General features: G+C 42.0%; 1 protein-coding gene across 1 annotated transcript; it reads left to right on the forward strand.

Annotated features, from left to right (window-relative positions):
• Positions 1-50: 50 nt before the first annotated feature.
• On the forward strand, positions 51-26,528 carry tubgcp5 (tubulin gamma complex component 5). Its single transcript, XM_080833013.1, has 23 exons — positions 51-687; positions 949-1,002; positions 1,083-1,191; positions 1,317-1,413; positions 1,537-1,616; positions 2,489-2,624; positions 7,301-7,418; positions 7,637-7,726; positions 8,037-8,130; positions 8,802-9,072; positions 9,804-10,006; positions 16,241-16,356; positions 17,170-17,450; positions 17,802-18,000; positions 18,415-18,603; positions 19,552-19,734; positions 23,438-23,522; positions 23,646-23,766; positions 23,971-24,131; positions 24,559-24,684; positions 25,035-25,123; positions 25,444-25,544; positions 26,091-26,528. The coding sequence occupies exons 1-23, from the start codon at positions 554-556 to the stop codon at positions 26,135-26,137; spliced, it is 3,084 nt and encodes a 1,027-aa protein (XP_080689139.1). The 5' UTR covers positions 51-553; the 3' UTR covers positions 26,138-26,528.
• The last annotated feature ends 284 nt before the right edge of the window (positions 26,529-26,812 follow it).

Raw genomic sequence — 26,812 nt, forward strand, 5'->3', positions numbered from 1 at the left:
CGCAGCGGCAGGTTCAGTTGCCGAGGGAAGAAAACAAATGGATTGACGCAGCAGACGCAATGTTGACTGGAGATGTTGAGGTCTAAAGAAGAGAGGAACTTGGAAATATATTGTTGTTGTAAATAGATGGACAGTTATGCTGTTTTGTGTTTTGTGCAGTTATGCTGACTGTTAGACATTTATTTGCCATGTAGCCAGCTCCTTGTGGGTCTAAGACTGGCTATCAACATGCCCTTTTTGCTGACAGCCAGCTAGCTTTCACTGGCGGCTCATTAGTAAACACCGCTATTTTACACCTAGTTTACTGTATTGTTGGCATGTTGTAACAAACGGACAGAAAATCAACGTGGCTCTCTGTACAATTCCTAACTGAGCATTATTGCAACCGATATTATGAAACACAAGCATTAGAGACGTGGCTTGCTAGCCCTCTGGAAAGTAGCTATAACGTTTGCTAGCTAGCTAGATTTCTATTAATGCAGCTATCAACAGTAACGTCAGATGACCTTCTTTAAACGTTAATCTGTTTTGTAAATTATACTGAGAAGCTAAAATGGCGCACTGGACCAAATTTGAGAAAGTGATGGACCAAGAGACAAAAAATCTCGTAAAGCATTATACTGGCGTACAAAACGAAGAGGATCAGAACTTTCAGTTAGCTATGAAATTCACTACGTCTAATTTTCGGTAAGTCAGGTTGATGCATTGAATCAAAGCCTTGTTCACGTAGAGTGTGCAGCAGTAGCCTATGCGTTATTATTCATGTACAACATTCACAAAATATAAGTTACTAATACCCAGCGTGCTATATTTTATTTTAGAAAATATGTGTACTTTTGCTGAATTTGAAGTCGACCAATACATCTTTCTTTTGAGTTTGGGAAGAAGCTTGAGGCGTGGAATTCTCTTGAAAATAAGATTATTTTGTTTTATGTCATCCATTCAAAGGTTCCACCGCTTCCTTGACGTCAACAGTCATAAAGTGCAACGTAAAGTAAACGGGTAGGTCCCCATAGTCTGTTTGGGTTTTTGTCTAAAGTTGCAGAGTATATTTTGTAATCTGACCAGATCTGATCCTGCAGGATCTATGAAAAACTGATGATTCACTCTGACTTGAGCAAAGCAGAAAGCTGGCTAAGACTAACTGATGAGTTTCTTAACTCGCCCCTACCCAACACTGAAGGTGTTAAGGTACAGTTTTTGCTGTTTGATACAAATATTTAGTAGTCAGGCCCAACCGCAGTGACAGAGTTTATTTCTGTTTATCCAGAGAAAACACAAGACTGACTTGGCTTCTGTGTGCTTCTGTGTGGTAGACGGATGTGCATCACAGTATACTGGCCCTGTTGCTACTCTTATCAGATTCGCCATCAAACACCATCTTCAGCGAAAGGCCCAGAATAAAAGAAGCAGGTACTGGGAGCTTATGTGGCAGATTTTCTCAGAAATTCATACTGTGGTGTTCATAGATAACGTCACTTACCTACCCGCCTTTAACCACAACCTACATTTGGCCTTTGCTTCAATGTTATGCAGTTGAAGAAGAGACTTTTGACTGGGCTAAGTATTTATTTGAAGGGGAAGATATCGACACTGGGCCCTTTCCGGACACTCCGGTGAGTACCCCACTTGCAAAGCCAAACACAAAACCACTTGAGGGTGGAGATGGGCATTTCTATGCTGTGCGAAAGTGCCTTTGACTTTGACATGTATAACAGCATTATTCTGTGAGATGCCCCTAAAGCTTGCTGTCCAGCCAGTAATCTGGTTGCAGTGACTCTTCTCAGGCGTTGCGGTCGGTTTTCTTTTGTTTAGCCAGTTGATGAGGCCTAGTACTCGTGCTAGTAAAAGTTTTCCACTGTTAAACTGACTTGTTGAACATTTCTAGACTATATCATTATGAAGGTAAATATGTTTCAAACTGCAAGGGCTTGTAGACCTGATGTGAGCTTTTGTAGAATACGATGTGGGAACTTGTTGGAAAATTTTCACTCACAGAAAATATTCACACACCCGTGCTCTGAATGTGAAGTCACAGAAGACATTTTTACAGATATGTAGATTGATATTTACATAAATACAATGACGGCTGAAAACATTAAATCCAACATTCACTCATATTTACTGATTTATTACTTGAGTCCATTTTCCAGTACAACCACAACTTTATGATTATAAGCTCATGAATCGTCCCTGCAACTTCACAGATGTCAGCATAGGTCTCATGATGTGTTTTGAACATCTCAAATTCAGCTCACAGCAAGTGAAAATGTAAACATTTGAGTGCCGATTTTTGTGTTCTCACACTGTAGTCTACAAGTTCTCATATCAAGTCTACAAGCTCTTGCACTTTTTCAGCATATTTGACCTTTCTATATAATCCCTGAGAAAAGTGCACTAGGGTATACTCTGCCCCCCCCACATACACACACCAGTGAGAGGGTTGATGAAAGAAGCTGTGGCCCTGCTCCCTGCTCTTGTTTCTCAGGAGTGGTCTGAAGAGGAGAGCAGCGAAGACGACAGCCAGCAGCCCCTCAGCAGAGAGGATTCTGGGATCCAGGTGGACAGAACCCCACAGGAAGACCAGGATCAGGCAGATAAAAACGTTTCTGTCGACTGGACAGGTAAGATCTCAGCATTCACTGAGTCACCTGAACAATGGAAGGGTTTCTAGAAGGGCTTCTTCTCAGTAATAACAGAACCAGACCAAAGCTGATTTCTTTGAACAGTGAGTGGTAAGTGCGTGTGGATTGGGCTCATATTTTTGCTTTGAACAGTGCTGTCTTAATGTGTATTATCTTTTCAGTCTGTTTTAATGACAGCTGAACCATCGCATCAGTGACGTGCGGTGAGGTTCGCAGCTGGTGAGGCACAGAAACCGGAAGTGATACGTCATTCCGATCTCTAGTTGTTTAAAAAAAATTGAAATGTATACATCATACATGTATGCTTATGGTTTAAAAATTGTCATCTCACCATAACTGAAAAAACTTTATGTTTTATTGTCTAATACTATTACTTTTAAACGATTATTATTATAAGAAGTTATGCGGCTCAAGTCAACGGACTTTTACGAGGCTATATAGGCCTACAGCTAAACGTACAATCGGTGTGGTAATTGAACTTCTACACCGTGTCAAATAAGATATTAATAGTTACAAGGTAGCGTATGTAGCCCTCCCACCAATGATATGGCTCATTTCAATTTGTCTAGGGAAAATATAACCTTTTACACAACTCGGCAGTGATGGGCAGTAGCGTCACTACTTGTAGCGACGCTACTAGCTTAACTACATTTGTCAGTAGCGTCGCTATTTACAAAACCAAGTAACTTTTCAGTTGCTAAGCTCTTTTATTGATCAAGTACCGCAGTAGCGTCCTCGAAAGCTAATTTATCCTGGACCTTTCTGATGTTCATTCATAACAGGCTTCCCTGCAGCCATCAAACACAAAAATTAAGCAGTACATCACTTTAGGCGAGACGAGTGAAAATAGATAGATAGATATTGTCATTTCAAGTAGGCTACACCAGACGCTGCTCATACATTTAAATTTAATTCTCCCCTAATTTTAAATGGGTAGTTTGCATGCAGATTCTAGACAACCGGATAACTAGAATGCTGTTGATATTTAGATACAGCTGAAGATGATGAAAGTTAAAAAGTGAAAAGTCCGTGCTGTCTGCTCAGGGAGTCGAATTGCGAAAATGCACGAAATAGACGAAAGATGAAGGTAGGCGAGGTCTTCTGCACTCATTTGTTTTCATCTGCGTTTGAATACCTGACTCAACAGCCATACCTTCAAAAGTATGTCACTTTATAAGAGACGAGTAAAACTAAATATGTTTTCAGATGCCTTCTTTGTAATCCAAAGAAAAAGTTCCTGTCAACGTCAATGACATCCAACACAAACATACGAACACACGAATTTCATCCATTCAACCGTTTTTATCTGACTGACAGTTGTGTTGATCCCTAAAATTGCATTGACTTGGCATGCAGTTTGTTTACCTGAAAGTAGCTTCTAATGTATCAAACTACTTTTGACAGGTTTATGTAACTTAGCTTGCTACTTTTTTTTTAGTGGTAGCTTCGGTGTAGTGAAGCTGAATTTATTGTAGAGTAGCTGATAGCTTAGCTCACTACACATATCAAGTAGCTTGCCCAACACTGCAACTCGGACACTTGAATTCGAAGTTGAGAAAAAAACACTTACATATTGATTTACACAACGTATTAACAAGCAAACAGTTAAACACCACAGACATAGCACACAATACCAAAATGTTCTACTGACCGGTATAATTTAAAGTTGGTGCACTTTCGTTGGAGCTCGTAATCCATTCACGGCTCCCCTGCACCTAGCAGCCTTTAGCGAGTTTTGCGCATGAATATGTCCCGTTGGGAAACGTGAAATACTCCAATGCAAATGTCAATACCTTCGGTCCCGTCGTTTGAAGCAAACATTTTATCTCCGCCATTGGTCTCCCATTATTAATCATTTCACGTTTGGACTGCAAGTCCAATTTTGAGAACTGCTTCAGCTTAGCAATACAACCTTCCATGTCGCGGTCAAGTAGAAGCCTAGAAGAAGCCCAACTTTAAAAACAACATATACCCGACAATTGCGCTCTCGCTTAGCCTGGCCATTACCAGCCTGTGACTCCATTTCATTCCGTCTTTCAGTCTGGGCCAACCCAATGCATTTTGGTTTCCGAGATGGGCGGGTGCTTATCTTGAGGTGTAAAATCATTGGAGTTCCCTTAACCAATCAGCAACGTTTAGTAAGCATTCGGTAGATTAAACTCTTCCCAAAGCCAGTTGGGAGAAGAGCTACGACGTCCTTTCCAATCATAAAACTTACAAGAAAATACTCTTGTTCTCCTTTTAATTTTCTGATGTTCTCGAGAGTTGAGACAACTTTTCCGATAGCTTTTCGTGTCTTTTCCTCCAAGGCGATTTTTGCGTCACAGCTCTGAACTGTTCGCTGATTGGTCCTGCAAAATTTTGAGTTCTGGAGACGATTGTCAATGGGGTTGGGCCAGACTGAGTATGAGCTTGAAATCAATTCAGGCGGAAATACGTAGGCTGGTGTCACCAGGCTAGCTCTCGCTCGCCTCCATTCCAGCGGCAGTGGTACTGCCTGCCGCAGTAGCAATATTTTTCAATGCGTTTTGAGCTCAACTCAAAGGTTTTACGCTTGCGCAATCCTTACTGTGGCACTGGCTCAGCTGCCCATAGACATCAATGCATTTGCCTCAGTCCATACATTTAAAATGAATTCTCCCCTGCAAACTTAAACTTCCATGTTTTCAGGAAGCGGAAATGTGCAAATTCAGGGATTTTGATAATAAAAATGCTCGAAATGATCGGAATCCTGCAGAAATTACACCCATACCACAGATTAGTAGAGAAATATGAATATTTATTTTATAATATATATATATACAGCCGCGGAAAAAATTAAGAGACCACTTCAAAATGATCAGTTTCTCTGGTTTTACTATTTATTGGTATGTGTTAAAGTAAAATGTACATTTTAGTTTTATTCTATAACCTACTGGCAACATTCCTACCAAATTTCAAATAAAAATATTGTCATTTAGATCATTTATTTGCAGAAAAATGACAATTGGTCAAAATAGCAAAAAAGATGCAGTGTCTTCAGATCTCGAATAATGCAAAGAAAACAAGCTCATATTCATTTTTAAACTACACAATACTAATGCTTTAACTTAGTAAGAGTTCAGAAATCAATATTTGGTGGAATAACCTTGATTTAAAATCACAACTTTCATGTGTCTTGGCATGCTCTCCACCAGTCTTTCACATTGCCGTTGGGTGACTTTGTGCTACTCCTGGCGCAAGAATTCAAGCAGCTCGGCTTCTTTTCATGGCTTGTGACCATCCATCTTCCTCTTGATCACATTTCAGAGTTTTTTTTATGGGATTCAGGTCTCGAAATTGGCCTGGCCATGACAGGGTCCTGATCTGGTGATACTCCATCCACACCTTTACTGGCCTGGCTGTGTGGCATGGAGCATTGCCCTGCTGGAAAAAACACTTGCACCTACTGTGAAATTGGACTCATCAGAGAAGACAAACTAGGAGACCCTCCAGTCGGCTTTGGTTCAATCCTTATGGTCTTTTACAAACCTCAGCCAGTCAAAGTATAACGTTGTCCCAGAAGAAAAACTTGCTTCCTTTTGCTCTGACAATGTTCCCCAACTCTGAGAAGTGTTTTTTCCAGCAGGGCAATGCTCCATGCCACACAGCCAGGCCAGTAAAGGTGTGGATGGAGTATCACCAGATCAGGACCCTGTCATGGCCAGGCCAATTTCGAGACCTGAATCCCATAAAAAAAACTCTGAAATGTGATCAAGAGGAAGATGGATGGTCACAAGCCATGAAAAGAAGCCGAGCTGCTTGAATTCTTGCGCCAGGAGTAGCACAAAGTCACCCAACGGCAATGTGAAAGACTGGTGGAGAGCATGCCAAGACACATGAAAGTTGTGATTTTAAATCAAGGTTATTCCACCAAATATTGATTTCTGAACTCTTACTAAGTTAAAGCATTAGTATTGTGTAGTTTAAAAATGAATATGAGCTTGTTTTCTTTGAATTATTCGAGATCTGAAGACACTGCATCTTTTTTGCTATTTTGACCAATTGTCATTTTTCTGCAAATAAATGATCTAAATGACAATATTTTTATTTGAAATTTGGTAGGAATGTTGCCAGTAGGTTATAGAATAAAACAAAGATGTACATTTTACTTTAACACATACCAATAAATAGTAAAACCAGAGAAACTGATAATTTTGAAGTGGTCTCTTAATTTTTTCCGCGGCTGTATATATATACATTTTTTATTTTTATTTTTTTACTTTTCTGCCTCCCCTGCCTCCTATGACTGCACGTCCCTGCATCGAATACATACAGAGTGTCATGGTGGTTTCAGTGCTTCTGTAGGTCATTTGTCAGAGCAAGGGGCTAATAACAAATGGTTGCGGTGGACACATATGCTGATAAAATGGCATTCTGTACTGTACATTTCATTAAATAAAGGTGTCTGTCTGCTAAAGTAATAAGTAACAAATGTAATCATTTACAGATTATAATGCATAAGTGATTAATGGGTAAATGAATAAACCTATCAGTATATATTACAAATTTCTCTGTTCTTTCACTATCACGAATCTCTGTGCTCATTCACTGATCTATGTGCTCATTTACGGGTCTCTGTGCTCATTCACAGATCTCTATGGTCTTTCACTGATCTCTGTGTTGGTTGTTCACAGTGGGGGATCCTGATGCCAGGGCGTGGCTGGAGCAGCACGTGGTGCTTCCCTACTGGTTGCCACACGCTTCCCGCTTCCCTCACAGTCTGCACCTGCACTCCAACCTGCTCAATGTCTGGTGAGCTCCGCTTTCAGTCCGTGCCATCAGCATCACAGCCCACCGATTGGCATGATTTCAGAAACCGATGGCTCCTCTTACCTGATCTCCTGTCTTTGAAATCTAAGCATCTCTTCTGTGGAGATACGCCAAGGCCGTGCATGCAAGCACAAATGTGTGATCGCTGATCCCAAACCAGATTCTGGTTCAGAAACTCATTTTTTCCCCCTCCTATGTAGGGATCAGCACTTGTACAACACTGATCCATTGTACCTGCCTGAAGAGAAGGCCTTTGTCACGGAGACCCAAGTGATACGAGAGACTCTCTGGTAAGATTGGGAAAGATTATCACCGATGAATAGGTGGCATGATTAGATGCTTTAAAGGTCTTTTTTCTTCATAATCAGATGTTACGGGTAGACAACCCATGACCATGGTCCTTGTGTTTCTTTTCAATGAATAATTTAATGAATAGTTACTCTTATTTTAGAGGGGGGTATTACATTGCAGCATAACAAGTTGACTTTAAAGGATTTCCCCCCCAAAAAAACAACAACCACTCTTTCTTGTAGAGGGGTTTCATATATCGTTCAGATACTGCCTGATAAGGCAGCAACTGAACCCTCTCTTCTCCCACAGGCTACTCTCAGGGGTGAAGAAGCTGTTCATATTTCAGCACCATGATGGCAAAGTGGTGGTTAGGAATGACGTGGTGGTCACTCATCTGACCAGTGTAAGTTTAAATCTGTTCACAGTAAATGCATAACCTTTATAACATGGCATACAACCTGATAGTAGTTTTAATGTGGTTCATATTTTGTATTAAACATCAGATAAGTTTGCATGTTTATGCTTTTGCAAGAAAAAGTTTAAGACCATGTAAAGTGTTGATAAATTATAGATCAGAATACTGGAATTTAATTTAAAAAGTAGCAACAGCAGAAGGAAGCAGTGTGTGAGCAGTTGCTAAATAACAACCATGAAAGCAATAATAATAATACCTTAGACTTGTATAGCGCTTCTAAGTACCCAAAGATGCTTTACATAGGGCAGAACAAAAAAAAAAACATAAAAAGAGCAAACAAAACAAGCAAACAGGACATTTTAGTAAAAAAAGGAAAACAAGAGAAGCTCATGGAATGGAGGGTAGGGAGAGGAAGGGAACAGGGGTTATCAGGTGAAGGCAAGTTTGAAGAGGTGGGTTTTGAGGGCTTGTTTGAATGATGGAAGGGTGGGAGCCTGACGGATATGGGTGGGTAGGGCGTTCCAAAGGGAGGGTGCAGCAACTGAAAAGGCCCTGTCACCCTAGGTCTAGAAAGTGTGCATTAGTCAACATCATGGCTGGTTCCTGCCTGGTCCCCTTATGCTGCGTGGCTTCTGATTCTGTAAATCTTTGTGTTCTAGAACTGCCTCCGCTCTGTGCTGGAGCACATCGCCGCGTACGGGCAGGCCGTCTCCCGGCTACAGAGGTTCATCGACGAAGTGACGGGCTACAGCTCCGAGACCACTCCCCCGGGTGGCTCCTCTTCCTCCTCCTCCTCTTCTTCCTCATCCTCCAAAAAGGGCTCGGAGCCCCCCTTCAGGACATACCAGGCCTTTGTGTGGGCGCTCTACAAGTACTTCACCAGCTTCAAAGAGGAGCTGACCGTCATTGAGAAGGAGCTCATTGGCAAAGGTGCCCTGCTGTTGCTTGGCTTTCCTGGCACGACACAGCTGCACAAAGCAATTAGTGGGCATCCACTCACAGTCACCCTCCAGTTCACTCAGCATATTATGGAGGGATTATGTTCTGTGTGGTGATGCGTTTCTGGAGAGGAGTTACTCGCTGAAAAACTATTCCCCACAAATGGAAAATTTGGAGCGTGATGTAGCCCTGTTTCCGCAGAAGCTCACCATGCTGGTTATTTCGGTTTTCTGCTTATTTATTATTTGCTTATCCTCCTAAATCTGTTTGTATTTTGTAATAACACAAGGTTGAGTTGGCTGTCATTGTTTTCTTGCCCTCAAGATTCTTATTATAATTATTATAGTATGATTCTTCTTCTTTTTCTTCTTCTTATTATTTAGTGCTGTTGCTAGAGCTCAGCTGGTAGAGAGGGCTACAAACAAAAGTAGGGTCACTGGGGTCTACTTCCTAGGAGCATACATATTGATGACCACATGACTTACCTACACTGTCAATCGCTTTAGCCAAAAGTACACAAACACATGTAATATATTATGAATATGCAATACATTAATAATAATACAATTAATAATGAATGTAAAGAACATAATGTTATATTATGTAGATCTAATATAATACATAATAGAATGTATATACGTGTGTGTGTGTGTGTGTGTGTGTGTGTATGTGTGTGTGTATATAATTTATATTTAGTACAAAATCTTGGTCCCTCCTTCCAGATGAGACGGTGACGTTGTCTGCGGTGCTGGACCGCCTGACGCCTCACCTGGCCCAGGTGAAGGTGCTGCACAGGGTCTTCTGCACAGGTGTGGCAGAGGTGCCCCCTGGGACGCCCAACGTGGTGCGGGCATCACACCTACTCAACACCCTCTACAAGGCCATCCTTGAGTATGACAGTGCGGGCGAAGCATCGGAACAGGCGGTGAGTGTCTGTTACGGAGTGTGTATGTGTGTGTGTATGAGTGCTTGAGTATATCGAGTACAACAGTATTGGTAATATTTGAATTGAGCTAGTGTGGAAGAGGGCGATGTGAGGCAGAGATCTCAGGGCCTGATTTACTTACATTGCGACCGTAGCTTAATCTGCGCCTTTGCCAAAGCAAAGTCGACAGCAAGTCGGCGTTTCCAGCTGAGATACTCCGACAAACTGACGGTCATAACAGTAATAGCGACAAGCCCTGGAAACGGTCAAAACACAGAGGGAGAAGAGGGGGTATCCGGGACAGACTGAGGAGGAAGGCAAACCATCCACCTTTGCCCAGTATTCTGCTAGCAAATGTCCAGTCTCTAGAGAATAAGATGGATGATATTAGAGCAAGGATTGCCTTCCAGCGTGACGTCAGAGATTGTAGCATTTTATATTTTACCGAATCCTGGCTGTCCCCATCTTTCCCGGATCACTCTGTTACACCCGCCGAGCATTTCTCCATCGCTCGCATGGATAGAACGGAAGAGTCCGGAAAGTCCAAGGGTGGAGGAGTTTGTTTCATGACTAACAACAAGTGGTGTGATCCGAGGAACATTACCGTTCTCTCCCAGGGCTGTACTCCCCATCAGGAACATCTGTCCATTATGTGCCGCCCCCACTATCTACCCCGTGAGTTCACCGCAATCATCACCACCGCGGTTTACATCCCCCCACAAGCCAACACAGATACTGCCATATCCGAGCTGCAGGAGGTGATAAACAAACAACAACATCGTCATCCGACAGCTGCTATCATCGTTCTCGGTGATTTTAACAAACCCAAACTTTCCCGGGGCCTGTCTGAATTTAAACAGCATATCCACTTCCCGACGCGAGGAGACAACACCTTGGATCACTGCTACACTCCGTTCAAGGACAGCTACAAGGCTATCCCCCTGCCTGCTTTCGGAAAGTCCGATCACGTTGCCATCTTCCTTCTCCCTAAATACAAGCAAAAGATCCTTAACGAAGCTGTGGTGACTAAAGAAGTAAAACGTTGGACTGACCAATCAGAAGGCTTGCTGCAAGACGCGCTTGACAACGCTGACTGGGAAATGTTCCGGGAGTCCTCCGACAACGTCAGTGAGTTTGCGGAAGTGGTCGGGAACTACATACACCTACTGGTAAATTACATTATTCCATCAGTCAAAATAAAAGTTTTCCCAAACCAGAAGCCATGGGTAGATGGAACTGTCAGGGCAGCACTTTCAGCGCGTACTGCTGCCTATAATGTTGGGATTACTACGGGGGACATGTTGGACTACAAAGTGGCTGCTTACGGCCTAAGGAAGGTCCTAAAAGCTGCAAAGTGCCGATATAAGGACAGAGTGGAAGCCGACTTTACCGCTGGTGACCCCGCTAGTGTGTGGAAGGGCCTGCGAATAATGACAGACTTTAAGAACAAGGCCGGCTCGGTGTGTAGCTCTGACCCCTCCCTTGCTGATGAACTCAACACTTTCTTTGCACGGTTTGAGATGGAGAGTGAAGATCACAACTCAATGGCAGTCATGGCCGACATGTTTGGGAATAACACCAAACCCCCCTTCATAGTAAGTGAGAGTGATGTGAGGAGGGTGTTCAAAGGGGTAAATGGGAAAAAGGCTGCCGGGCCTGACCAGATTCCTGAAAGGGTCCTTAAATCCTGTGCTGACCAACTAGCTCCAGTGTACACCATGATCTTTAATACATCCCTGGCCCAAGCTGTCGTCCCATCTTGCTTTAAAAAGTCTATCATTGTACCGGTGCCCAAAAATAGTAAACCATCATGTTTGAACGATTACCGTCCAGTGGCCCTGACCTCTGCAGTGATGAAATGTTTCGAAAGGCTGGTGAAAAATTACATCTGCACCTCCCTGCCTAACTCGTTCGACCCCCTCCAGTTTGCATACAAAGCAAACAGAAGCAGAAACGATGCCATCTCCAACCTGCTAAACACCACTCTTACTCATCTGGATGGTGGGGGGGGGGGGAACTATGTGAGGATGCTGTTCATTGATTACAGTTCAGCTTTCAATACCATAGTCCCCCTCCGCCTGATCGACAAGATGAGGTCGCTGGGGATCAACACCCAAATGTGCAACTGGGTGCTCAGCTTCCTTACTGACCGCCCACAGGTGGTGAAAGTGGAGGGTGGTGTAACCTCTGGGCCGCTGACCCTCAACATCGGTTCCCCCCAGGGCTGTGTTCTGAGCCCGCTGCTGTACAACATCTACACTTATGACTGCACAGCCTCCGGAAGTTCAACCTCCATCATTAAATTTGCAGACGACACTGTGGTGCTGGGTCTTATCTCTGATAACAACGAGCAGCCCTACCAGAACCAAGTGGCAGACCTGGCACTGTGGTGTCAGTCCAACAATTTGGCCCTAAATATAAAAAAGACAAAGGAAATGGTGGTGGACTTCCGGCGGAAGCAGGACAGCGGGTTCACCCCCGTCATCATCAACGGGGAGCCTGTGGAGAGGGTTCCTAGTTTTAACTACCTGGGTGTGCACATCACTGAATACCTAACCTGGACCCTCTACACACAACATGTGACAAAGTCATCTAGGCAGCGACTGTACTTCCTCCGGAGGCTGAGGAAATTCAAGGTCTCTCCTTCCATCCTGAAGACCTTCTACTCCTCAGCCGTGGAGAGCGTCCTCACAGGATGCATCTCCGTCTGGTACGGAAGCTGTACCGCTCAAAACCAGGCCAACCTACAGAGGGTGGTGCACTCAGCTGAGCGGACTATCAGAGCGTCCCTACCCAACGTGAAGGACATCTACCACAAGAGGGTGGAGTCGAGGGCAAAAAACATCAGGAGGGATGACACACACCCCAATGCCAGCCTCTTCACCCTGCTGCCGTCGGGTAGACGCCTACGAAGCCTTCACTCAAGGACTGAGAGACTTAAGAGAAGTTTTTATCCACAGGCAGTGAGACACTTGAATTCAAATTTTTAATTCAACACCTTATTTTTAAATTTGATTTTATTTACATTTTTTATTTTATCTGTATAAATTAACTCATTTATTTTATTTTATATTTTTTATTTATATTTGCACAGTGTGGAGCATTGACCCTTTAACATTTCACTTCAATTTATTGTATGTGACAAATAAAAACACTTGAACTTGAACTTGATTAGCGCACAGTGTTTTTCATCCTATTTATCAAACAAGAACGTCATCCTGTCCTTAGCGCTTTACCCCGCCCATTGGGCCTGATTTACTAACATTGCGACCGCAGCTTAATCTGCACCTTTGCCAAAGCGCAAATTAACGCATGGTGTTTTTCCGTGGTATTTATCAAACCAGATCCGTGCTGGGTAATCAGCGCCTTACTCCGCCCTTTAGTGTTATTGAGCGCACCGTTAAAAGACGGGAGAAATCGCCTGCATTTTACTGCCACCATGGAGATTCGAGGAAGAGAAAACAAAGGTTCAGCGAAGAGGAGATAGATATATTGGTTCACGTTTGCTCAATCACTGAACCTGATTCAATGTGCGCGCGGTTATATTGTTGTTCTGCAGCAGATGCTGGGTTGGGTACCGTGGGGAAAATAAGTATTTGAACCCCTACCGATTTCGCAAGTTTGGCCACTTGCAAAGAAATGTGTGATCTAGAATTGTATTGGTAGGTGTATTTTAACAGTGAGAAACAGAATATCAACAAAAAAATACAGAAAACTGCATTTTATAATATTTATGACTTTATTTGCATTTGATGCAAAAAATAAGTATTTGAACCCCCAAGCAAACAGCAAGAATTCTGGCTCACAATGACCAGTTATATGCCCAAGAAAGATTAGTCCTCATTAGGTCTAACAAGGTACACCTGATCTCAACTGGTGACGTTTATAAAATAAACCTGTCCAAAGAATCATACTTCACACCTTCAACCTCACCACCATGGGCAAGACCAAAGAGTTGTCCAAGGACGTCAGAGATGAGATTGTAGACCTGCACAAGGCTGGAATGGGCTACAAAACCTTTTGCAAGCAGCTTGGTGAGAAGCAGACAACTATTGGTGCGATTATTCGTAAATGGAAGCAACAACAAACAAATGTTAATCGCTCTAGGTCTGGGGCTCCATGCAAGATATCCCCCTATCAGTGATCATTCGAAAGGTGCAGAATAACCCCAGAACTACACAGGGGGAGCTTGTGAATGATCTCAAGGCAGCTGGGACCACAGTCACCAAGAAAACCATTGGCAACACACCACGCCGTAATTTTTTGAAGTACTGCAGCACTCGCAAGGTCCCCCTGCTCAAGGAAGCGCATGTACAGGGCCATCTGAAGTCTTTGGCATCAACTTGACTTGCCGTGTTTGACAGGGGGGGGGAATGCTGAATATGACCCCAAGAGTACATCATACCCACCATCAAGCATGGAGGTGGAAACATTATGCTTTGGGGCTGTTTCTCTGCCAAGGGTACAGGACGACTCCACCGCATCAAGGGGACTATGGATGGGGCCATGTAACGTGGAATATTGGGCCTGAACCTCATTCCCTCATTCCCTCCCATTGAAAACGCAACCTTAAAGATTTGGAGAGGATCTGAAAAGAGGAGTGGACCAAAATCCCTCCTGAGATGTGTGTAAACCTGGTGACCAACTACAAGAAACGTCTGACGTCTGTGCTTGCCAACAAGGGTTATTCCACCAAGTACTAAGTCATTTTTGTCAGTCAGTTTTGCTAGGGGTTCAAATACTTATTTTTTGCATCAAATGCAAATAAAGTCATAAATGGTATAAAATGCATTTTTCATAGATGTGTACATGGCGAGATTAATCATTTCTACAAGGGACATGGGTTCACTTCAATATATCCCCACTGAAACAAATGCATTTACCAAGAAGCCAGGCCTCTCCAAAATCCCTGTTGCTCAATCTGGGATAGATGGCACTATTCCGGAAGATAAAACTGTCATGGACAGATACAGGGTATTTGGCTACCACGTTAGTAATGGTCATGTTGGCATCACATATGACCTGGACATTCATTGAATATGTGTGCTTTCTCTTTCGGTAAATGTGTTCGTGCATTGAAGGTGGGACTGTTTGGATGTGGGTGCAATCAATGGCTCCAATTACGTTTGGAAAACTTGCAATTTGAAAAAAGTCCTGTTTGATGTCTCTAATTTCAGCTATGGCAGTGGGGGAATGTATTGACCAGTGCGCCGTAGCAATGCGTCGAGTACCTGGGTGAATATTTGGCTGATTGAAGGCTGAGATATACCAACAGCTGATGCTATAACTGTTTGAAATTATCCGGGTGCCAATATTTGCAATGTTGCCCGGAGTTTAACAACTGATGGAATGGAATGTGATTGCCGGGTGCAGGGTTCGATGTCGTCTCTGATCTGGTTCAGTAATTGTAGTATTGCATGGCTGGTTAACCTGTACCATCTAATGATTTCTGGTTCGCTTTACTGGAAAAGTGTTATTCGTGTTGAAAAAATTCTTTCTGCGCATTGTTTTTGTCTCTGTCTTCGCCTTGTTCTAATAACTGCTGCCATATCGAAGTTTTCAGACTCAATCAAAATAGCGCTTCCTGGTTAAGACGTGCTTTTATGAGGCGGAGAATTATCCCGCAAATTAGAGACGCACGCTCGCCAGGCAGTTTTAGTAAATACCACGGAATACATAATTAGGCGCACCTAACGCCTCTCTTTGCGGCACACACCCACGTTTCCTTATACCTTCCCACCTGTTTGCGGCTCACACCCACACAGCGCGAATATGCGCTTCTACTCAAATGCGTCTCCTTTGTAAATACCGTTTTATGTTTACACCCGCTATTTTAAGCCTGAAATGGGCGCAATCCTGTTAGTAAATCAGGCCCTCAGTGTCTAAGCGATTAGGTATGGCATTGCAGGCAAAACACCTGAATAGGCTGTTTGTGTGTGTGTATAATAGTAAGAGTGTGTGTGTGTGTGTCTGTCTGTGTGTCTGTGTGTGTGGGGGGGATTGAGCACCACAGAACATCACCATCATTAGGTGAGAGTGTTTTTTTTGTGTGTTTGTATTTCCAAACTGTTTTGACTGTATGTTGGCTTGTTTGTGCTCCTCTGTCTAACTCATAGCTGGCTAATGGGCTTGATAGAGTGACCAAAGTTTGTGTGTGTGTGTGTGTGTGTGTGTGTGTGTGTGTGTGTGTGTGTGTGTGTGTGTGTGTGTGCCCCTCCGTCCCTCTGTGTTCAGGTGGCTCTGCTCTTCTCCCTGTGGGTGGAGACCGTGAGGCCCTATCTGGAGATAGTGGATGAGTGGATTGTGCATGGCCACCTCTTTGACCCCGCTAAAGAGTTTATCATTCAGAGGTATGACTTAACAAACACAGGAAATAACCACAGAGATAAAAGATAGTCGCATCAAAGTCGCACTCTGCCGCTCTCATGTGCTGTAAAATGATTAACACGCCGTTAGACTAACCCAGGTACATTTTCACATGAAACACTGTGAAGGTTCAGAAGTTTTTTTTTTTTTTTTAAGTAATTTCTCAGAGCTCAAATACATTTATGTAAGAAGACGAGATGTCTTCTGAAATGACAGAAGAAGATAAGACAGAGCAGCACCACTATCTCTCCATCTTCACACACTGCAGCATGCAACATGAAAGGCAAAAACAAACTGCTGCTCGGACTGAGAGAGTGGTTTCCATTCCATTCCGTTCCAACGTTTTTTACTTTGTTTCGTTTCATGTCATGTCTTCCATCCAGATTAAAACGAACATACAGATGTTTTGACTGAAAACATTGCAAGATGCAGACCTTTTTCAGTTGTCATGTTGAGTGCAGGTATATTAATTTATAGAGAGAGATTGTCCAGATTATTATTATTTTTTCTGGTTGAGATGTACTCAAAAGTATATCTTAATTTGGGCCTGCCTCTTGCAAGCTAGACATGCCATAGCTTTTATGTGTAAAAGCCCAGAGAAACTTTGTTAAACTATTATACTATGCATTCTAGAAATTGCTTGATCAGCTGGAGAAAGAGGTGTCTTTATATTCGTCTCTTCTCTGTGTCTTGGAGCTTTACTTGTTTTAACTCATGTATTGTTTGCGTAAATATTTGAAAAAAAAAGCACACACCATTGGCCACTTAGTGAGTTGCCTCCACCCTCGCCACATCAGGAACAAAGACGTGCCAGTGGACCACAGGGACTTCTGGTACGCCACCTACACCCTGTACAGCATATCGGAGGCGGTGGATGGCGGTGGCGAGGAGCGGCTGAGTGACGCCGCCAGCGGGAGCTCCGGAGGCGACCAGGCCAGCGTTGGCAACAGCCGCCAGCCCACCATGGTGTCCTTCCTTAAGCCGGTGCTCAAGCAGATCATCATGGCCGGCAAGTCCATGCAGCTGCTCAAGAACCTGGACTGCAAGGATGCAGAGCAGCACGAGGGGTCGTCCAGAGGTAGGGTGTCTGACCGCCACTCTGGGGTGGGGACATATACATGAGATGAATGGAGGGTGACTAACAGCCGATTCACACACCATCCCATACATAGAGCTTATAATGGCAACACTACAAGATGCTATTGGAAGATGTAAAAAGAAAAACTAAAAATATGATTTAGTTCTGTGAACATGATGATGAATGTACTCTATTTGTTAATATTTGCATATAGATGCATCTTTTGTAGCATTTGTTAAAATTTCTCCTATCCTGGATAGAAAAAACACTGAACATTTCTTGCATTGATGCTGTGTTCAGGATGAGTCCTGACAAGATGTTGTTGTTGTTGTTGTTTGCAAACTCACACAGATGCAGAGAGGAAGAGTCTGTACACACTTTTCCTGGAATCGGTGCAGTCGCGGCTTCGCAGAGGAGAGGAATCGCCCGCGGATGCGGTCACCGAGCAACAGGCCACCAAGAGGAGCCTCATTAAGATGCAGTCCATCGTGGCGCGGCACCTGGAGCTGGAGGACATCCACGACCCCCTGCTGGCCATCAACTTTGCAAGGTTATTAGCATAGTTATCATCAATGCACAGAAGACGAGGGAGATACTGTCTGGGTACCCAATGGATTCTAACAGTGTTCTAATGATATTCACATTATAAGACATGATGTCATGTCGTACTCTAATTACTTGTAAAAGTAAAACTGTGGAATCCTGCTGTTTAGTGGACCTATATCCATAGTACCATATACAGTTTCCTCCAAAATGATTTGCACCCTTAGTGAATATGAGCAAAACAGGCTATGAAAAAATATGTCTGCTGTTTATCCTCTTGGTCTTTCACTCAAAATATTCAGTGAAGTAAAATTATTGAAAGAAAAAAAAAACTGTTGACATTTAAATAAATATTATTCCTCAAAACATGTGTGCCACAATTATCAAGTCTGTTTTGAAATGTGTTCCCCTCCTCCATCAGGTTATACTTGGAGCAGAGTGACTTCCACGAGAAGTTCTCTGGAGGTGACGTCATGGTGGATCGCTCGTCTGAGTCTGTGACGTGTCGAACATTCGAGCTGACGCTGCGCTCCTGTCTGTACCCTCATATTGAGAGGAGGTACGTCGAGTGCTGTGGGAACCTCATGAGGACCCTGAAGAAGGATTACAGGTGAGGTTCTCTGGTCCGAATGATGTTGACCAGTTTTGAAAATGACTGGAATATATTTTTTCTAGTGCTGTCAGTTTAACGCGTTGTAAATTTTTTTTTTAAGATTAACGTTCTTTTTGCTCTCCCAAACTGTAGTAGGCTAACGTTACGTTTGAGTGAATTGTGAGCGCGATACGGCGAAATGGATGATAAAAAGCTTCTGAATAGAAAGTTTACCTTTAAAAGTTGTGTGTGTTTAAAAGCGAGCTTCACTGTTGTCTGAAAATGTCAACAGGCAGCTGGCTGAAAGCACAGAAGTAGTAGGCTTACCTTTTATTGGTAACCTAACTCTAACTGTTACGGTTCATTGTTTTTGAAAGAGGCCTGACTTCTATGTTCACAGCAAACAAGAAAAAAATAAAATATTAAGCCATGGTTTAACTGCACTATAGTCCTTGTTTATCTGCAATGTGCATTTTATAATTTTATTTTGTACCGCCCTGTTTGGCAATGTTGTTTTTCAATAAAATACAACATTGCATAAAGCAAGCCAATCCACTTTTCCATGTTGATAAGAGCATTAAAAGAAAAATTATTGAAAGGACATTTAGAATAGATAAAAATTTGCGATTAATCACGATTAATTTTGAGTTAACTATGACAAAAATGCAATTAATCGCGATTAAATATTTTAATCGTTTGACAGCACAAATTTTTTCTAAAACTTACAGTATAACACTATAACTGCCTATTCCTTACTATTCATTTTTGTATGATATGCAACAATAAGTACATCTCAACATAATTTCTCCTGGAAAAGGTTAACAGGTATTGAACACCCTTGTGCGTGCTCGCTTTTAACCAATTTTGTAAATTACTTTGGAGTGCATGTCCTGGTGAATGCTGTCGCTCCTTTAGAGATTTTTCTAAAGCTCAGCATCTTCTTTGTCTTGCCTCTGGGACTTCTAGGTTGCTGGAATACCTCCAAGCCATGCGAAACTACTTCCTGCTGGAGGCGGGTGACACCATGTATGACTTCTACACTGCCATCTTTGATAAGGTGCTGGAGAAGGAGAGTTGGCAGCAGCTCTCTTTCCTCAACATCCAGCTTCAAGAGGCAGTAAGACAGCGCCACCCAGAGGACAGCAGCAGGTACTGCACCTCCTCACCAGCTCCATTTAAAGCTTATACTGTAAATCAGGGGTCTTCAACGTTTTTCAGGCCAGGGACCCCCAAACTGATGGCGAGATGAGCAGGGACCCCCTACTATATAAATTGCATACATTTAAAAAAAATATACTGGGCCTAGCGCCAAATAAACATAGCTACCCTGTTATTGTGTATTCAATATACTAAGCTATTCAAATAATACAAAGGTAAATATAATCATTTCACATTATTATTTTTTAACATTGAATTTAACCTAACATTTTTGAACAACGAATTTAACTTAACATTTTTTAACATTGAATTGAATTTAAAACATGAAAGGTACATGGTGGCCGTGCCACTGCCATTTATAAACATACATCTTGCAAACAACTCTGAGCTAACAATTAATAACAACTTATTAAAATAATTCACAGGTATGTTTTTATTTCATCATACATAAAAAAGGGACAGTGAATCCTCAAGCATCTGTCGATGGCACACATCCTCCCACATTAGTGAGATGTATCTTCTTTTCAATAACTCCTGACTGACACGATCAAACGTGTGTGACGGAGGAGGAGTCTGGCGCATGGAGTTGTGTTGACAACATAGATGTTATAGTGAGATTGACAGGTCAACAAACCAATCACACCGCTAGCAAGTTGTTAAGATTGTAGTAGTAGCATGCTAACATTAGCTAGGGGGCTCACACACCTCGCAAATCCTCTCAGACTTATTTTTCAGTTACAATTAACGTGTTTTGACCTTGTACAGTGTCTATTTCTCTTAATTTTTTTTATTTATTTATTTTTTTAAATCTAAGCAAAAAAATGTCAAACTAACAATTTATAGGTACAAACAAGACCAGCTATGGTTTGGTCCTCCATCTTTAATTTTTGATCTTCGCGCTATTTAGACTTGAGCAGAAACGCGATCTGATTGGCTAGTGCCTGTGCATGAAAGGTGCTGTGAGTGAACCGGTGCCCAGCTTGAGAGAGCTCCTGTGGGTAGCTGAATGTGTCGATTGGACTGAAAGATAACGTCTTCTCGATCAATTTATACGTTCGATACAATATGCTTGATTTATGTTAATGTAAATTTTAAGGGAATAAATACAATTCTGATTTGGAAGACATTTAAATTTGTGGGGGAAAAAAATGGTTGATTTTTAGGTTTCCTCCGGTAGGAGGTAACCTATTGTTATTGTAGGCTTTCTTATGTTGCTGCAATGGGAGTCAATGGCAGCCCCTAGAACCATATGGTAACTTTTTGTGAAATTTGGCACACTCATTAAGGACAGTCCCTTCTTCATTCACACCAATTTTCATGGCTCTCATTAGACCACTCTAGCGCCACCAACAGGTCAAAGTTGGACTTTTGTAACACACGCAACTTTTGAACCGTATGACCGATTTTCAAAAATGAATTAAACCCACCCCTTGGCGTCAATTTCCGGTTATATAGATTTTCCGCTATTTCCGGTTTTATCAAAAACCTTTGAAAGCCTACTCCTCCTACAATTTTTGGCAAATCTTCTTCAAAATCACCAGAGATGATCTTTAGACCTAGCCTCACAAAAGTTGTAAACACAATTTTGATCCTCACAACCGTTTGTCCGGTACAGCCACTCAAATTCAGCAGAAAAGCAGCCAAACAGGAAGTGAAGTCATATGTCAGCAAATATTTAAGTGAAATTAACGCAACAGGATGTGTTTAATTCGTCTTGATCCAGGGAATCCAATGGTACCTCATTTCTGAAAATCGGTCCTGCGGTTCAAAAGTTGCGTGTGTTAACACAAGTCCAACTTTGTCCCGTTGGTGGCGCTAGAGTGGTATAATGAGAGACATGAAACTTTGCATGAATAAAGAAGGGACTGTCCTTAATGATTGTTCCAAATTTCACAAAAAGTTACCATATGGTTTGTCCGGTTCATCCACTCAAATTCAGCAGAAAAGCAGCCAAACAGGAAGTGAAGTCATATCTCAGCTAATCTTTGAGATATCAACACCAAACTGGTATGTCACTTGGAAGACACCACAACATGTTCCCATGTGCAAAGGCAACTTCATATCTTGAAAAATGATTGATATAAAGCAAATTGGATACATTGTTGACGCTAAAATAATGCTTTACACATCTGCATGTCAAAAAGTGAAACTCTGATTCAATCACAAGTTCATATGAAGACACTTGGGAATGTTTAGTACACAAATCTGAAAAAAAGTTGACTGTAAGGTGAAAAGTGGATTTTTGGTGAATATTTGAAACATGCCTGCTTGACTACTTGCTAGGGTGGTTCTCTATAGAATGTCTCTCTGTCTCCTCATCCGCGCGGCTCCTAAATCTCACACACGCAGTCTCCCCTTAACACACGCGCAGGCTTTGTTTTACGCACACACATTCTCACTGACACACAGCTTGCTGTCACACACATACATTCTCACAGACACACAGGGTAAGCGCACACACACAACCTCCACTCAGTCTAAACTTCAAGGCAAAAGCATTGTAAATGTTGGATTTGAAATGTAATATCCCATTGGCAAGTCTGCAGCATGGATTTTCTATACAGTGACAAATGTTTTTTTTTTCCCTGGTTCGCAATGTTTGAAGGAGGAAACCGCCATCGCTGCTTGCAGCTATATTTTCTTTTTTTTTTTTTTTTTAGAAATATAAAAAAAAATTATCTTATCAACCAAAGATTTCCAACCCCCCTGCAGTACCTCCGCGGACCCCCTGTTGAAGACCCCTGCTGTAAATAATTAAAGGGGAACTGTACACTTAAATGTGGTTTTTGAGCTGTAGATTAAATTGTACGGCTGAACTGTGATGAAATGCATCAATGCTGGTGTTAATATTAAAAAAATTACCATTTTTATTAAAAACAGCAATTATATCATATCATCTACTGTTAAAAATCATCCAAGGTCGATGTTGATGTAGAGACGACCGTTTTGGATTTTTCTCACGTCATAAAATGACTCATGTTTAAGCCCCACTCCGCCCTCTCCCACTTTTTAGCCTTTAGCGAAATTCTAAATCAGGGGTTTTCAACCAGGGGTCCGTGGCCCCCTTGTGGTCCGCGACGGCATTGCAGGGGGTCCGCGACATGAGCCTATGTTGATCAGTTCACCATTGAATTTTTATAAATTTGCTTTGATAGTTCAACACAATTCCAGATTACTCTTGATTATCGTGAAAATATCATGTTTGAGGCAGAATATCTGTGCAGGGGATGGGGACATGGCGGTGGCTAGCGATGTACCCTGATAATTTCACATATTTAAGTGTTATAGGCAGAATATCTGTGCGGTGGGAGGGGGCGTGGCAGCGGCAATTACAAACATGCAACGCGTGCAGGCACATCAGTGGGCCACAAATTACTTTCTAGTCAGAATGGTGGTCCCTTGGACAAAACCAGTTGAAAACCCCTGTTCTAAATCATGCTGTAAGTGGAGTTAGGCTCAAAAATGGTTGTACAGTTACACTTAAATCACAGATAAACTGTACACTTTTCTTAATTGATAATTTTTCATTATTTGTGAGTGCAACTATTCCAACATACATTTAAAAGGTTGTTAAATGACAGGGATGTTTGATCCCTGCTGTGATTGATGCCTAAGTAGTTAAGTAACCAGCTTTTAATTGATATTATATTTATATTCTTGTATATTGAGTCATATTGTGTTGAATGCCCGGCAGGATATCAATATTTTTGGAAACGATTGACCCTGCCAGGAAAAAGCAGCCAATCAATAACCTTGACGGCCTCACACTTAGTTATAAGGTAGGTGCCCCATCCGATGTGGGAAATATTTACATTTACTTTTACATTACATTTACATTCACAAATATGTAATAGTAAATAGGATTGACTTTTACAAATAACCTGACCTGGTTTCCCCCATAGGTTCCCTGGCCGGTAGATATCGTAATCAGCTCAGAATGCCAGAAGATTTATAATCAAGTTTTCCTGCTCCTACTGCAGATTAAATGGGCAAAGTACTGCTTGGACACACTAAGATTCAGCGGTATGTACCTTCCTGAATTCTCTATTGATCCTCTATTGATATAGAGGTCTTTTTTTATTTGCATTCATGGAGAACAGCTTCCATTGTTTGTTATCTTTATGATGTTCTAAGGCTTACACGTGAGTCCCATTATTTGATTTGTAATTGCATGCATATTGGTGGTTGATTCTGTGCTTGTCATGCTAATCCGTAATGCGCTCTCAGATCTGACCGTAGCTGCTAAGAAACACGAGGTAGGATCTCCGGAAGAGGAGCCCACCAAGGACGCCAAAGAGCCGGTCAACCAGCAGATCCACCGCATGTTTTTGCTGAGGGTCAAACTCATGCATTTTGTCAACACCTTGCACAACTTCATCATGACTAGGGTAAGGCCAGTGTTCATTGAGTTAAACATCGTATGGTTTTGGTTGTGTGTATATGTTTTTCCCCCTGTATTGAAATATCTGCAAGTGTCGGGGTGTATAGCCCTTCAATTTCGTTATGATTGTTTGTTATTTATTTTAATTTGACTTATTATTAATTTCAATTTTATACTATCCTATTTTCCTGTCTGACTTTAGCACTTCTATTACTTTCTTGTATTACTGTGATTGATTGTTTTAACCGTGCAAAGCACCTTGAGACTTCTTTGTATTTTAAAGTGGGCTATATAAATAAAATCCATTTAATTATTAATTATTTATAGCCCTGCTTAGTACTACATTAAACCTCCACCAATGGGCATGTGTTTATTTTTTTTACATCTGTAGTACTCCTGAGCAGAGTCTATTTTCTCTCTATCTGTGTGGACAGATCCTGCACAGTACTGGACTAGAGTTTCAGCACCAGGTGCAGGAAGCCAAGGACTTGGACCAGCTTATCAAGATCCACTACAGATACCTGTCCACCATTCATGACCGCTGCCTCCTCAGGGAGAAGGTGAGCTTCTCCCACATGCCTCAGAAACAGGCAGGGGTCTGGGCCAGCCCTTAACATCTGTGAAAAGAAATGACAGTTCTGTTATTACCATGGATGTATACATTATTAGATCATAACTGTTTGTAGCAATGAGTGACTTGTAACTGTAGCTCAGAATTAAATATATATTGGATTTTATGTCATTAAGAAGATATTGATTATATATTAGAAATGTGATAGCATCCTACCCTTACTACAGGGGTTTTACAGACTTGATTGATAATTCGGCAAAGGCTCTGCAGCTATGTGTGTTTTGGAAAGAGCTAATGAGCATGTCAGTTTGTTTAAACATGTGGGTGTTTGTTCTCCAGATTGGCTTTGTGAAGGAGGCCATCATGAAAGTGTTGAATCTGGTGCTCATCTTCTCTGATCGATGGCAGGCTGGATTTGGAGCTTGGAAGTAAGTTTGATCTACATGAAGGATATAACAGGGGGATGAGGGTCAATATGTCGTGGTGTGATGTTGTGTTGATGTGATGTGGTGTTGATGTGATGTGATGTGATATGGTGTTGATGTGATGTGGTGTTGATGTGATGTGATGTGATGTGATGTGTATATGCACTGTCATTAAGTTATTTGCTGCAGCATTAATCCTATATAAAGTATATTAATTATTTTCTTTTTTTTCTCTGAGTTTGCAACATGGCATGTATAATAGTTGTTGATTACTTTGAATCATGATCGCTGAGTTGTCTGTGACAGAAGTGTTATTGTTTCAGGATTGAGTCCATTGCCAAAATGGAGTCTGACTTCAAAAGCTGTCATATGTTCTTGGTGACCATATTGAACAAGGCTGTCTGCCGAGGCTCCTTCCCCCACTGTAAGTCCACCCAGCAGTTTCTCCTAACAGTGTCTTGTGTGATTTTTGTGAAGTATGAGGCACATATCAATCATCTGTATGATGATCTATTAATTCCTTAGAGTAAATTAAAATTCTGAAGCACTGCCATAACATCAGCACACACACACACTTGTGCTTCTCAGTGTGGGCATTAGTGTATTCAGATCTGCCACTGGTGGTTTCTTGGCCGGGGCTAAAAGACAATTTATGTGAAAGACTAACCAGTCTGCCCAGCTTGGCATTAACTCTCCAAGCCTGAAAGCAACTATATTGTGTACGATGAGGCCATTGCTTCAGCTATCACTGCATCTATTTCTCATTTATTTGTTTTGGGTTATTGTTTTGGTCCAGAGTCTATATTTATGTGAATAAATAGTTGTGGAGTTTAATTTCCATAATAGTTGTGGAGTTTAATTTCCATATCTCATTTATTTGTTTTGGGTTATTGTTTGGTTCAGAGTCCATATTTATGTGACTGAATAGTTGTGGAGTTTAATTTCCTGTGCTTTTCTTCTCCTTCTCCAGTGGAAGCCTTGGCGCTCTCACTCATGGCGGGGTTCGAACAGTGCTGAGTGGCACCGCCAGCTGTGTGTGTGAGTGTGTGTGAGTGTGAGTGAGTGAGTGAGTGAGTGAGTGAGTGAGTGAGTGAGTGAGTGAGTGAGTGAGTGAGTGAGTGAGTGAGTGAGTGAGTGAGTGAGTGAGTGAGTGAGTGAGTGTGTGTGTGTGTGTGTGTGTGTGTGTTCAGTGCCAGTCCACCTCCACCCTCTCTCCCAACCAGTGCCCGTGTCACATACATCAGTCCTGTTTACAGTGTACTGTCCAGCTGTATGACCGATGCTGCTGCTGCGCCTTGCGTTCTTCTCCACCACATGATGTCTTGCGTAACAGCACATGAGCCTGGTGATGTTAGTCAGACTAGCTTAGCACACAAAAAACAAGCAAGGATTGTGTGGGTGTTTGTAACCCTCACTATGGAAAGAGAGAGAAAAAATGTACAAAATGGAAGGTGTAAATGTTTAGTTTATATATGTTATTACTGCTTAAAGCTGGTTGTCCTATTGTTGATAGGAAGTCCTAGTAATGTATAATAAAACTATTTGTTACCTGTGAATGTGTGGAGTTTTGTGCATTATTTGTTTATAGTTTGATCTTTCTTATGATGTAAATGCGTTTTTCCAAGTTTTGTCACTTTGATCTTTAAGAATTGTAATCTTCGAATCATTTGGACAGATTCCATCATGCAGATG

The sequence above is a fragment of the Sprattus sprattus genome, assembly GCF_963457725.1.
Source record: "Sprattus sprattus genome assembly, chromosome: 2".
In the NCBI taxonomy this organism is placed as follows: domain Eukaryota; kingdom Metazoa; phylum Chordata; class Actinopteri; order Clupeiformes; family Clupeidae; genus Sprattus; species Sprattus sprattus.

Coding starts and splice junctions, on each gene's coding strand:
- tubgcp5 (XM_080833013.1), top strand. CDS start 554: ATGGCGCACTGGACCAAATTTGAGAAAGTGATGGACCAAGAGACAAAA. Junction 17,451..17,801: donor GCACGAGGGGTCGTCCAGAG/GTAGGGTGTCTG, acceptor AAACTCACACAG/ATGCAGAGAGGAAGAGTCTG. Junction 18,001..18,414: donor CTGGCCATCAACTTTGCAAG/GTTATTAGCATA, acceptor CTCCTCCATCAG/GTTATACTTGGAGCAGAGTG.